General features: G+C 40.8%; 1 protein-coding gene across 2 annotated transcripts; it reads left to right on the top strand.

Annotated features, from left to right (window-relative positions):
- The first annotated feature begins 1,929 nt into the window (after positions 1-1,929).
- LOC109896262 (zinc finger protein ZFMSA12A-like) lies at positions 1,930-10,480 on the top strand. Of its 2 annotated transcripts, none has more exons than XM_031831493.1 (9): positions 1,930-2,137; positions 3,013-3,215; positions 3,624-3,683; positions 3,879-3,974; positions 7,136-7,246; positions 7,358-7,481; positions 7,780-8,029; positions 8,171-8,220; positions 8,345-10,480. In XM_031831493.1, exons 2-9 carry the CDS (start codon positions 3,066-3,068, stop codon positions 9,703-9,705), a joined length of 2,202 nt encoding a protein of 733 aa, XP_031687353.1. In that variant the 5' UTR covers positions 1,930-2,137; positions 3,013-3,065; the 3' UTR covers positions 9,706-10,480. The 2 variants fall into 2 exon arrangements, with proteins under 2 accessions (XP_031687353.1, XP_031687352.1); XM_031831492.1 differs by lacking the exon at positions 1,930-2,137 and adding an exon at positions 2,214-2,376.
- The last annotated feature ends 3,884 nt before the right edge of the window (positions 10,481-14,364 follow it).

A 14,364-nucleotide genomic window follows, 5' to 3' on the forward strand; every position in this document is an offset into this window, starting at 1 on the left:
CCTACAATGTGATTTTCTGGATATTGTTTTCTAATTTTGTCTGTCATAGTTGAAGTGTACCTATGATGAAAATTACAGGCCTGTGTCATCTTTTTAAGTGGGAGAATTTGCACAATTGGTGGCTGACTAAATACTTTTATGCCCAACTGTAGGTCCACAGACGATTCAATCGCAATCACACTGCACACTGCCCTAACCCACCTGGACAAGAGGAATACCTATGTAAGAATGCTGTTCATCGACTACAGCTCAGAATTTAACACCATAGTACCCTCCAAACTCGTCATTAAGCTCAAGACCCTGGGTCTCGACCCCCGCCCTGTGCGACTGGGTCCTGGACATCCTGATTTTGGATTTACAAACTACAGGCCACTAAATACCCTGGTTTAAATGAAGATATGGATTTCTCACCCTTCCTGTAGGTTCGTGATAGGTCCATTTGTTGTCATCTAGTGGACAATTTGCTCAATTGCCCTCAACCATGTTTAGAATGTTGTTCATGTTTTGATGTGTACTATGGAATATATTGCTTTTTTATTCTTGACACTTCTCCCAGTCATATTTAAGGTTAAGTGTTCTGATACTTCTAGTTTGGTGTTTAATGTTTATGATAACATAGCTACAGTATTTCACTTTTTAATGTTTATAGTATTGCTTACTAGGTGTGTCCAATAAATTTTGTAACCACTCCCTCTTCTAATTAAGGCTAATTGGAAAAGCTGTTCAAAAGAGGACATTGTATTATTTCTTTGTACTCCCTGACGAAGGCCATGTAGCCGAAACGCGTCGGATCTTTAAAACTTTGTTTCTATTGAACATGCCATACAAATAAAGGCATTTTAATTAATTATATGAAAAGTGCCTTGGTCCTCATTTCTTTTTGATGACTTAATATAGTACACTTATCATAATTTGGTTGTAATCCAGAGAGGTTAGAAAAAGTATCTAGATCCTCTATGAGGCTGTGAAGGTATCCAAATTGTGGATTTAAAAAACATGAATCATCAGCGTCCAATGACACCTTTGTTTTCAAGCACCTTGTTTTGTAACACCTTGATACTTTGTAACACCTTGATATTATTGTTGGATCTGATTTTAACAGTTAACATTTCGATGGCAATAATAAATAGATATGCCGATAGTGGACAACCTTGTTTTTACTCCTCTTGACAGTTAAAATCTTTCTGAGAAGTAGCCATTAACTATTTTACACCTAGGATTACTATGCATAACTTCAACCCATTTTACAAGAGATTCTACAAAAATTGAAATATTCCAGGCATGTATATATAAACTCCAGTCGTACATTATCAAAAGCCTTTTCAAAGTCAACTATGAATACCAGGCCTGGTTTCCCAGATTTTTCATAGTGTTCTATTGTTTCCAGTACTTGTCTTTTATTATCTCCAATGTGTCGTCCATGTAAAAAAAACTTGTCGTTTTAGGATGACGATGAGTATATAAAAAAACGTTTGGTATACCTCCACTGGTATGCCATCCAGCCTTGGAGTTTTCCCTGAATTAAAGTCATAAATTGCATAAAGAAGTTCCTCCTCTGTAATTTGACCTTCCAATGAGTCTATCTGTACAGCTGTTCATTTTACATTATTAATAGATAAAACAACCATACAAAAAACACACACCCCACCTTCCATCACAATACATCCGTACATACCCACATACCACTTCTTAGACTTTCAATGAGAATGACAGTTCTATAACTCACATTTCTATGTAAATTTGGTTGCCTAAAAATATTACATATTGCAGCATTAAATCCACTTCAATCAGTTTAGATGAATGGAAGGATACAGGTTAAATAAGGATTTTTAGGTGTTGAGATAATTGAGACATGGATTGTGTATGTGTGCCGTTCAGTGGGTGAATGGGCAAGACACAATATTTACGTGCCTTTGAACGGGGCATAGTAGTAAATGCCAGGCGCACCGGTTTGTGTTATGAACTGCAACTCTGCTGGGTTTTTCACGCTCAACAGTTTCCCGTGTGTATAAAGAATGGTATACCACCCAAAGGACATCCAGCCGACTTGACACAACTGTGGGAATAATTGCAGAGTCCATGCCCCGACGAATTGAGGCTGTTATGAGGACAGGGGGTGCAACTCAATATTAGGAAGGTACTCGTAACGTTTTGTAGACTGTGTACAGTATATCATTGCTGTGAACCCGTAATTAGGACTTTTATTTTGAAGACAATTTTGGACGCTGGAGTAATAGGCCTACTGGTGGCAAAGGTTTCACATCCTCTTTGTTCGTTGGCAGTAACGTTGGCTAGCTAGGTTTACTTTCTACCGTCTCATGCGGCGCTCACTAGCAAAGGTAGCTAAGATACTGATTGGCACATGGGCCATAATGGGTATGTATTCGTGGTAACTTATTATATTAAACAATATTGTGTTTTTTTCTTGTTAATCTGTCTAGGTTGTGTTTTCTAGCTAGGTGGTCAACTAGCCATGATCAGGCAGGGTTGTCCTCATTCGTGTACACTTTACTAACCGTTTTGCAATGCAAAACGAAAACGAGCTTTTCTTATTGGATAAGTTCAGGCTGTTCCTGACCGTTTTTTTTCTCCTTCGGTGTCTAATGAACACGACCCTGATCTCAAGGAAGTAGCTGGGAAGCTAGCTAGGCCTACTTTGCCATTTTTAGCGAAACCCCTTGATCTATCTAGCAGTGCCGCTACGGCGATCTGTTATATTATTGACTAACGTTCAGTTTTGAATTATGTTATTGTGCCCATTTGCGCACGTTCTGTGCAAGCTAGCCTTATAGCTAATACGTAAGTGCAAGCTAAGCTATTAAGGTTAAGTTAGCTATCTGCTGGCAATGTTATATCAACCGTAACATTTCTTATCACTCAATGAATAACTACCTGTAGTTAAGATATGCAAAACTAGCTAATTTAGTTAGTTCTGCCATGCGAATGTTTTTACAAAATGGAATTGATTTAGCTAGCCATCTAACACACTTCACTGTACTTTTCACATTATAGATTCACCCATCCCTCTCTCCTCCCTGCGCCTTTTGGTTCCACCTCTACGGCTGATGTCTGCATTTATGTGGCAGGTAGCACAACAGAGGGCCATCAAACACTATGGAAAATTAGAGGAGTTTGTGACCGTGGTAACACAAACTGTCCCAGAACTTATGACTGACAGACAAAGGACCCTCCTTATTTTGGGTCTGAGAGCAAGGGTAAGAAATGCCACATATTATGCCATACAGAATCCCTTCAATATGCTGGGACAGTCCCACCTGCATCCTTTCACATACTGTTTCTGAATGGGCTTTAAAAAATAATGAAAACATGGGCATTTAAGATATTACATTCAAGTTATATTCGTGGATTAATTTACTTCTACCTGATGCCTTTTATGGAGGTTTTCAATTGTTTTTGTAATCGAAAAAAAAACATAAGGCATCAGGTAGAATTTCACATAGCTCAAATTACTGTGTTTTCATGAATTTGTTAATATAATCTTGAAGCCCATTAAAAAACAGTATGCAACTTTATCCAGGAAGCAGGGGGACTTTCTTATTGTATAGGTAAAATGTAGAAAATAGTTTTATGCAAAGTATCAAACTTGATCACTTTTCTTGCAGGTAAACCCTGTCAGCCTCCGGACCCTCCTTTATAGAATAAAGTCTTCTCAACATGCACAGGTTGGTGAATCAAAGTATGAATACAATGCCAAGTTTGGAGATTTTGTTCTGCTGAACACTTATGAGATAATTAACACCCTCATAATTCAGAAACATTTAAAAACAAGAGATTTAAGATTGTTGGTATGGATGGTTGTGCACCATTTGTCTGAAATTCTAAAAAAATGATTTATTTTTTAAAACTTTGTTTTACAGTCCAATGATGCAGGCATGGAATCACCTGAAGCTAACTTTGCCAAGCTCACCCAAAGCTTGCTTATAGACCCGGTTGAGCGTGAACACTTCGTCCAAGTAAGTAGCTGTTAATGCCAAGCTTGTCTTGAACCTACAAGGCCTTCCCACACTACATCAGATTCAGTCTTTTACGATTATAACATGACACACTGTGCAACGTGACCAAATTACAATCTTGACATCAACCTGGCTGGGTTGTAAGGTTTACCTCTGTTCTGGCGTCATATGCTGCGATTGGCTTGCGAGGCAATGTCAGTCGACTTAGGCTACGTCAACTGGGCGTATCAAGCATTGGCGTCAAAAGAGCAACAGCTTGTTGTTTTTATGTCGATTGACAGACACTGCTCCTCCTACCTTTGTGACTGAGCGGTCCTTGTAATAAAAAGCTAAACTCTCGATTTGAAGAGGCTCATCACAACATGGAAACGCTAATGCCGAATATAAGCCCTGTAGCATAATCATTGGCATTACTCAATAAAAGCATGGCAATTTTGACATTCAAGGTGTGATGGTTATTTATAACTACAGAGCGAATTACTTGCACCAAGCTTTCATTCTACAAAGTGTGATTTAAAACAATTAAAAATAAATGTTATGAATGGGATCATTGCTGGTCGTTTTCTTATTGATACTGGAGGAGCGTAAGTAGAAAAAGTAAAAGTTACAGGTCCGTTGTGATATTCTGAGAGAGCATCTTGTGCATCTAAGTGCTGTATTCAACACTGTTGACCATGATGTCCTTCTGGAGAGGTGGGTTGGCCTCGCCTGTGGTTTAGTACCTGTTTAACCAGTCTGAGTTTTGTCACCCTTGGTGAACGCATCACGTGGCGTTTGACAAAGTTTGATTTTGGGTCCGGTTCAGTTTATAAATGTTACATTATTGTCAGAAAGCACAGCATTGATTTTCACTGCTACGCAGACGATACAACTTTTTACATTAGTGTCACCAGAGGAATTTAGCTCCACTGATAAATTATTAGACTGTATTAGTGATTTAAATACTTGGATGGCTCACAACTTCCTCCAACTAAATCAAGTCAAGACCGAGGAACATCTTGTTGGAGCCGAAGCACAGAGAGAATCTGTCCACACCTATTAATTCACGGACAATAGAGATAAAACACCAGGTAAAAAACCTAGGTGGTGTTTTAGATTCTGAACTCCATTTTGAAATACACATTAGGAATGTGACATCTTTTTACCACCTGAGGAACATTGCCAAGGTGTGGCCATTTCTCTTTTAGGCTGATACAGAGAGACTCATCCATGCTTTTATTACAAGCAGGCTTGACGACTGTAATGCTCTTCTGTCTGGTCTACCCAAGAAAGCCATTGGTCAACTGCAAAACATACAGAATACTGCAGCACGGGTACTGACCAAGACCAGACGGACAGCACACATTACACCAATTTTAAGGTCTCGGTACTGGCTGTCTGTGCGTTTAAAAAAATAATAATTTAGAATTAATTTTAAATCAATCCAAGATTGTGCACCCCAATACATGTCAGGCATGCTTTTAAGTTATGTGTCCAGTACAGTAGATCCCACAGGTCCTCTGGCGCACTGGCCAATTAACTATCCCAAAGCCTAGGACCAGGAGTCATGGAGAGGCAGCCTTTAGTTACTATGCCCCCAGCCTCTGGAATAGCCTGCCAGAGAACCTGAGGACCAAAACTGTGATTAAAAAAATATCTTAAAACACACCTTTTTAGCTTTGCTTTTCCTTAGGGTACTTTTTAGTTGTTCAGATTGTTATTCATCCTCTTGTTGTGTAGTAAATATAGCATTTAAACTTATTTTTTTTCCTGTGAAGAACACTGTTGCATTCCATGGCTGAAATGTGCTGTATAAATAAAGCTTGATTTAACCTGTTCATTTTCTGTATCCTAATGCCTGCTACGTTAAGTTAGTCATTATTAGTGAATGTGCATTATGCAAGGTTCTGCTAATGTGTCCCTTTCCAACAATGCAGAGAAAATAGAAATAATATAAATTAGAAATAAATACAATGAGTAACAATAAACACGGGGTATTGTCTAGAAGAGTGGGTTGTGCGCGACTACACAAGCGGCAATGAGTGTAAACACGAGTTCAAGTTTCAGATGCTTTTACATTAGGTGTTTGTGTCTCTGGCATTGTAGTCCACAAACAGTTCAGGCCAGAGGGTGTTTGAAGACAGCGGCCACCTGTAGTCTCTTGCGGTGGTGTGGCCTCACTGGCAGAGTGGTTAACTCCCCTTCCAGGGAGTCTGTGGAAGGAGAGAGAAACAGTGTAAGTGGGAGAATATAGTTGAGTTGAGATTCAGATTCAGATTGTTAGTCAACAAGATAGTATTTGAATAGTGAATAGGCCTTCGCTACTATAAATCATAACTAGTCATTCACTAACATGAATTTGTCTGTGCTGTGTTTACACAGACAGCCCAATTCAGATTTTTTTTCTCAGTAATTGGTATTTTGACCAATCAGATCTGGTATGATTGGTCAAAAGTGCCACAACATGTAGCCTTACATGCCACAACACTGATTCCTATTCTTTGGTTACTGGATTATGCTAGCCTGGGTGCCAAGACCGCAGAAACAGGCTTGGCACTGTTAGAGGAATTCTAAATTCCTATATGTTTTGTAGCCAAAATCAAATTCGCACTCTCTCTATTTCATTAATGAGTTGTAAATTCATTAATTATGCATGAAATAGATCGAGACCAGTCTTAAAAGTCAGGTAACAGCGTTTATTACAAGAGAGTACTGCCACATACACATTTTTCCACAAGTTATAAACTGAAAATGACGTCAGCGTTTTCTAAATGTTCTATCTCTTAGAGGCCCTATAGTTTCTCGAGCTTTCGCTCCACGCCTGAAGTCAAGGTCAGTCAGTATAAATCAGCATTCTAGACAGTCTGGAGATAGTCCGTTCCTGCCACCTGGAGATTGTACAAATGAATGAACTAAGGAACAGACCTTCATTGTTACTAAACTCCTGACTACATTATATACAATTGGGAATGGGAGCAAGAGAGAAAATTCATATATGTACAGTACATTATAGCATTTGGACTAGTCAGTTCTGATTGGAATGTATACATAATTAGTCATTTCAACCATAATTTCCTCCAACAGGCACCCAGGCTAGGATCGTGCAGGGTCTCTCAAACAATACTTCATTGATCTAATTATTTTCCTTTTTGCATTATCTCACTGACTCTCCATCTTTTCAGGTGGTGTTTCCTGAAGAATTCAGACCTGATTTTGACCAAGTGCTTCAGGAACTGGTCTGTGACTTTCTCACTCGGCTGGAAGAGCTGCTTACACTACCAGACTTTAAGCAGGTGCAGAATCACTTTCGTAAGAGAGTCTTGAGACAACAGCAAATGAAATGAACAACTGTAGTTGGCCTGGAATCTATTTTGGCATTTTATTTGTGTCCCTCTTTTCCCTAGACTGCATTGTTGCTGAGTGCTGGCTCCTCTGGCCTGGATGAATGCCTGCAGTCTTTCTCTCACTCAGAAGATCTCCAGTTTCTGCTCCAGAATTACAAACAATGCAGAACATTGTACACAAACAGTAAGTTCATAGAAAATTATCAATTTTTTATGCATCATTTTAGCACAACATGGTCAGATAAGGTTTATTGATGTAACAACTGCATCTGAGGAGAATAATATGATTTATGTGCAGGAAGTTCCTCTCACCATGTTCCTTACCTTCCTTGTTCATTTGAAAGGGATTTAAAGTAGGAAGGATTAGTCAAATAAAGTGACGGATTAAAATGGATTTGAGAAGTTTTGCCTCTAGGTGTTTGGAACAGTCAACTAGATTTTAAAAAAGTGTGTTTTTAATGTATTTGTTTTTGTCTGTGCAGTTTCCTCCTCTGACATTCCTCAGGAATCAGATATTGAATCCGATGCCTTCCCTGACCAGTTAAACCGTACCAATCTGGACACTGTTGTGGGGATGAGGACTGGGATACAAAGCAGAGACTGCCAAAGGATGGAGTTGGCATCACATTTAGTGGAAATGGGGAGCACAAGAGATATTATAGGCTGCGATGAAACCTGTGATGAAGGGAATGAAGATGACATTGATGTAGAGGACGACCCAAAACAGAAAAGGTATGAGAATAAATGTATTTTTGTTATTTCAAATGGTACAGTTGGTTAATATCCATTTGCATTTGGACAGTCTATCAAACAAACTTACCACTTGACCCAGTAATAGTCAACAATTTGCATTTCTGTTTGTGCTTTTCACAGGGCTGGTTCTGGTCTTTCTCCTACCAGTGTCATGCAAGGTGGTGATACAGGTGAGACCTCACAAACTTTTAGTTGAGTACATTTACCCTTTGGAAAGCCTCAGTTGACCATTGTGGGGCAATGGTAGGGGAAAATTCCTCCATGAGTTCAATATTTGTATTCATTTTTTCGCAGACACTGTTGCAGGGGTGTCGTTTCAGGTGTTGACTCCCCTTTCTTCAGCTTCAAATGAGTGTGCCCCATCTACTTCCAGTTCATCACACATGAACATTTTCCACCAGTGTCCCCAGTGTGGGAAGTGCTTTAATTATCAGTCTCAACTTGTCCAACATCAGCAAATTCACTGTGGGGATAATCCATACAAGTGTTCCAACTGCGGGAATAGATTCAAATTCTTTACAAGTCTGTCAAACCATAAGAGGATGCAATGTGTGGGCACTGCCTTTAGCTGTTCCAAGTGCTGGAGAGAGTTTGGTTCTCTGCGTGAGAAATTGAGACACCAGTGTCCACACAACGAAGTCATGTACATCTGTCCACAGAGCGGGAAGAGTTTTAAGACGCCACAGCAACAACCATTCCAGTGCCGTCATTGCGCAATGGCCTTTTCCGAAATGGATCAACTGCATGCTCACGAAAAAATTCACGGAATCCCCCAAACTCTTGACTGTCACACATGTGGAATTACCTTCAGCAACTTACCCAGTCTAGTGCACCACGTGGAAGCCCACAAGAGGTCGGATCTGAGGCCATCGTCGCACCTTCCAAAGAAGAAGAAAGGATTGCAGCTTCCGAAAACTCACCACTGTCACCAATGTGGAAAGTCCTTTGTAACAAACCGTCGCCTCAAGGATCACGTTCGTACTCATTTGAATTATCGTCCCTTCCCCTGCTCCTACTGTGGGAAATGTTTCACTCAGAAAGGTAATCTCAATGTGCACATAAGGATCCACACAGGGGAGAGACCCTACATGTGCTCTGTGTGTGGGAAGACCTTTCAGTCAGCAGGGAATCTGCAGGTACACCAGCGCTTTCACACTGGGGAGAAACCCTACCAATGCAAAGAGTGTGACAAACGTTTTACTAAGTCGAGCCATTTAGTGGTCCACATGCGTGGGCATACTGGAGAGCGTCCCTTCACCTGTAATGAATGTGGAAGGAGTTTTATCCGGAAAACTTGCTTAAAGAAACATTTGCTAGTTCATTCAGGGCAGAAGCCTTATTCACGGCCTCGTTGCCCGAATAATTCCAAGCGCGGTTCACAACCAAGCTATCATATGAAGGAGAATCCTACTAATGCGACTGCCATGACTGGACATGCGACTGCCATGACTGGACATGCGACTGCCATGACTGGACATGTGGCCGCCATGACTGGACATGCGGCCGCCATGGCTGGTCATGTGGCCGCCGTGGCTGGACATGTGGCCGTACCAGCGATCTATCATGACAGCCTTAACATTAAAATGTTGGCACATGTTGGCATGTCCCGAGGCTATGCCATGGAGAGACTAGGAGGTGGTCCTTCAAATTGTTGAACGCTGCCCTGCGCACAGAAAAATGTCCCAATACTTCCCCTCTGGCCCTACCTCTCACTTTTGAGTAACCCTCTTAGTGGGTAGTTGGGAGTGCAATTCGCTAGCGAAGCAACAGGTTATGGGGTAAAATCAATACTAGTCCAGAGAGATTAATGGGTGTTCTAATTATTGTTAACATGGAAACAACTGCATTTTTCATTGTAGGTTTCAAACAAACCCTCTGCAATGGCTTCATGCACGGAATTTAATTGGAACAACTAAGAATTTATCATTAACACAGAAACAAAGGAATTGTCCGGTGTAGGTTTTCCAAAAATGTGCAGCATCATTAACAGATGGGGGAGGGGCCTTGGAAGGTGAAGGGGGTGTGGACTCTAGTCTCTCTATACATCATGTCTCAGAACCTCATCAAGTAGCTGATTTGGTTGCCAATCTACTGGACCAGTTAAGAAGCTACTTTATAGTTTCATGTGATGTTCTGTTTTTCTCATTACAAATATTATTCCTTTACAGATGTATTATAGACATGTAGAGCTGTTTGCATGTAGACATGTTTATGTAATAGGAGCAGTAGTCATGGATAGAGGTTGAGCTGGTGAAATGCATGTGCAATTGTAATATAAGTATTTACTCTAACAGTAATAATGATAATGTGTTATTTGATACGCGTATTTCTAGACTTTCAAGGAATCTAGAAAAGTGTATTTCCTTGTGTTATATTTGGAGGGTTGTGATATTCTTTGTAATACCTATTATTAAAGGTTTTAATACTTAAGCTTCTATTTATTTTTTAGGGGCACTCAGCACTGTGCTCTCTCTGTGTTTCATGTGACCAACCTGCACAATCACATGCTATCGCAACACCATCAGGTTGTATATTCTGTTTTCTGGGTTATTGGCTGCTCACAACTAGGGTTGCAAAGGGTCAGAAATGTTCCTGAAATTTTTAATGGCAAGTTAAGCCTGGAATTTTGCTTAAATTTGTCAATGTTGGCTCATAAAAGTTAACCTTTTTTTGTGGGATACACATAAGGCAATTCTAGGTCTTGTGGCATATTTTGGTTAAACTATCCCCAATTCAATAGAATTGCAACCCTCTGCATGCACAGTGCAATCTTCAATCACATGTACAGCTGATTCTCAAGGTCTTGCACACTAATGAGATGCTGTTGAACCCACACTACAACACTGTCTGAGCCAAGGACTACATGCTTTCTGGTAAGTTTTCATTACAATACTGAGTGGGGTGAATATATTTTACATGACATACAATATTTTTTGTTAACAGTAGCCTACAGAAAAGTGTGTTTAAATCATTTCTAACTTGTTAACAATTTATGCTAGTTAGTTTTTGCTACCATGTGGGTGTTCGCTTATTTGAGCCTGCTAACTGAGGAGTGTTAATTCACCTGTTTCCATACATGTTTCATTTTAAAACATGTATCTTACAAAGGAGTTGTTTAATCTAACTGCTTATCTATATCTGTACATGGAATTGTATTTGAAGCTTTTTTTTACTCTTTTTTTTTCATTTTTTTTTTCTTCTAATCTTTACAGGAAAATGTCACTGTCTGATGTGTGGAGACATTTCACTGCAGCTAATGTAGAAGGAAAAGCTGTGTACATTTGCAAATACTATGCCAAATCATATGTGAAGAATGCAACAAAGATGCAGAATAATCTGTCCCAAGTGCATAAAGTTCCCTCAACACTCACTACAAGCAACCTCTGACAAAAGACCCTCTACTTCTATTTGAGGTGAAAATGATGAATCAGACACCTTATCAATAGCAACAGCTCACAGGTCCTCCTGGAATCAAGTTTTTTTTGACTCAATGGAGGAACGTAGTCCGAGAAATGCTGATGAATGTCTTGGTCAAATCAAATTTATTTATATAGCCCTTCGTACATCAGCTGATATCTCAAAGTGCTGTACAGAAACCCAGCCTAAACCCCCAAACAGCAAGCAATGCAGGTGTAGAAGCACGGTGGCTAGGAAAAACTCCCTAGAAAGGCCAAAACCTAGGAAGAAACCTAGAGAGGAACCAGGCTATGTGGGGTGGCCAGTCCACTTCTGGCTGTGCCGGGTGGAGTTTATAACAGAACATGGCCAAGATGTTCAAATGTTCATAAATGACCAGCATGGTCGAATAATAATAAGGCAGAACAGTTGAAACTGGAGCAGCAGCACGGCCAGGTTGACGGGACAGCAAGGAGTCATCATGTCAGGTAGTCCTGGGGCATGGTCCTAGGGCTCAGGTCCTCCGAGAGAGAGAGAATTAGAGAACGCACACTTAGATTCACACAGGACACCGAATAGGACAGGAGAGGTACTCCAGATATAACAAACTGACCCTAGCCCCCCGACACATAAACTACTGCAGCATAAATACTGGAGGCTGAGACAGGATGGGTCAGGCTGTGTATGCAACTGGTTCACCTCTGATGCTCACAGGCAATGTGTATTGGAAGAGATTTCTGAATATTCTTTGCCCAGTAAACACCCGTCCAGCCAGACATACTTTATCTACTCATTTGCTGGATGCAGAGTTCAAGTGAAGGTCAAGCAAATCATAGAGAAAGCAGACTGTATTGCAATCATCTCAGATGGGTGATCGAATGTTCGTGGGCAAGGAATAATTAACTACATAATCTCCACCCCTCAACCAGTATTCTACAAGAGCACAGACACTAGGGACAACACACACCGGTCTCTACATTGCAGATGAGCTGAAGGCAGTCATCACTGACCTTGGACCACAAAGTATTTGCACTGGTGACAGACAATGCTGCGAACATGAAGGCTGTTTGGTCTAAAGTGGAGGAATCCTACCCTCGCATCACACCCATTGGCTGTGCTGCTCATGCATTGAATCTGCTCCTCAAGGACATCATGGCACTGAAAACAATGGATACACTCTACAAGAGAGCCAAGGAAATGGTTAGGTATGTGAAGGGTCATCAAGTTATAACAGCAATCTACCTCACCAAGCAAAATGAGAAGAATAAGAGCACCACATTGTAGCTGCCCAGCAACACCCGTTGGGGTGGTGTTGTCATCATGTTTGACAGTCTGCCGATATGGACAGCCCCATCAAGAGGATCCTCCTGGATGATGTAGTTTGGGAGAGAGTGGTAAGCAGCCTGAAATGCCTGAAACCTATAGCAGTAGCCATGGCACGGATTAAGGGAGACAATGCCATCCTGTCTGATGTTCAGACTCTGCTTGCAGATGCAAGAGAAGACATCCGTACTGCCCAGCCTACTTCACTGTTGCTCCAAGCAGAGGAAACTGCAGGTCTGAAATCCATCTAAAAGCGTGAAGACTTCTGCCTGAAGCCCATACAGCTTACATGTTGAACCCGAAGTATGCTGGCAAGAGCATCCTGTCTGGTGCAGAGATCAACAAGGCCTATGGTGTCATCACTACCATGTCTCGCCACCTTGGCCTGGATGAGGGCAAGGTTCTTGGCAGTCTGGCAAAGTACACTTCCAAGCAAGGGCTTTGGGATGGAGATGCAATATGGGCAGTCGTGCCAACCTATCTCATCAGCCACCTGGTGGAAAGGACTTTGTGTTTCTGAGGCTCTTTCCCCTGTTGCCTCCATCATCCTCCAAATCCCACCAACATCAGCCGGCCTCAGCACAACTGGTCCTTGTTTGGGAACACACACCAAATCACGCAACAGGCTGACCAATACAAGGGTTGAAAAATTGGTGGCCATCTGGGCAAATTTGTTTTGGCTTTTTGAACCTGACAACGAGCCATCTAGGTTGGAAAGTGACAGTGAAGATGAGGCCTCAGTCTGATTGAGGAGGAAGCCTGAGAGGAAGACAACCAAATATTTAGTTTCTAGACTATAATTTTACAGATGTATGTTGAAAACATTTTTGGGAGATGCGATGGATCATTGGGGATCATTCAATATTCCCTTTCTTTTGATGTTCGGTGAAATCATCCCATGTGAAGAGTCAACTCATTTAATTAAAGTTCAATTGGTAACTAAATTGTTTTTGTTTTTTCTATTGGAAGGATTTAATCATTTGCAATTATGTCTACTTATGATAAGGTAAAAGGTTTATGTTTCTGTCTCCATATATGGTAAATATGTCCATTGCAAAAAACATCTACATTTAAGTGGTATTAATATTACTTTGCATATATTTCTGTTAACTCCCACATATTCCATTAATTCCCATGGAAAGTTTCCACCTCTGAATATTCCCCAAAATGTGCAACCCTACTCACAACACACTGTTTCTGAAAACACTCACCCTCTTCCATACAGTTTCATAGAATTGTGGGTGCAATCAGCATTTACTCCCTGAATAGTGTACAGTGAATTATATGAACAGGGTTTAGTGTGTGTGACTGCCGTACTCTATTTTGGCACAAAGTGACTCAATGGAGAGGCATCATGAACAACACAGGTAAACACATTTGTGGATACCTTATCAACTATCAGAAATGACCAAATTCCCTATGGTCCCTCGGTCTGACACGTCACAGAGAATTATGACTCCACTCCCATGAAGCTCCAGTAGGTCAAGTGGCTCGCATAATAAAAATGTAAGTATATAACGGATGTAAGCCCTACCCTTACATAGTTTTCCTTGATAGGGACACATCTTAGGCTGCCATTGATTATGACTATTCAA

The sequence above is a fragment of the Oncorhynchus kisutch genome, linkage group LG9 (assembly GCF_002021735.2).
Source record: "Oncorhynchus kisutch isolate 150728-3 linkage group LG9, Okis_V2, whole genome shotgun sequence".
In the NCBI taxonomy this organism is placed as follows: Eukaryota; Metazoa; Chordata; class Actinopteri; order Salmoniformes; family Salmonidae; genus Oncorhynchus; species Oncorhynchus kisutch.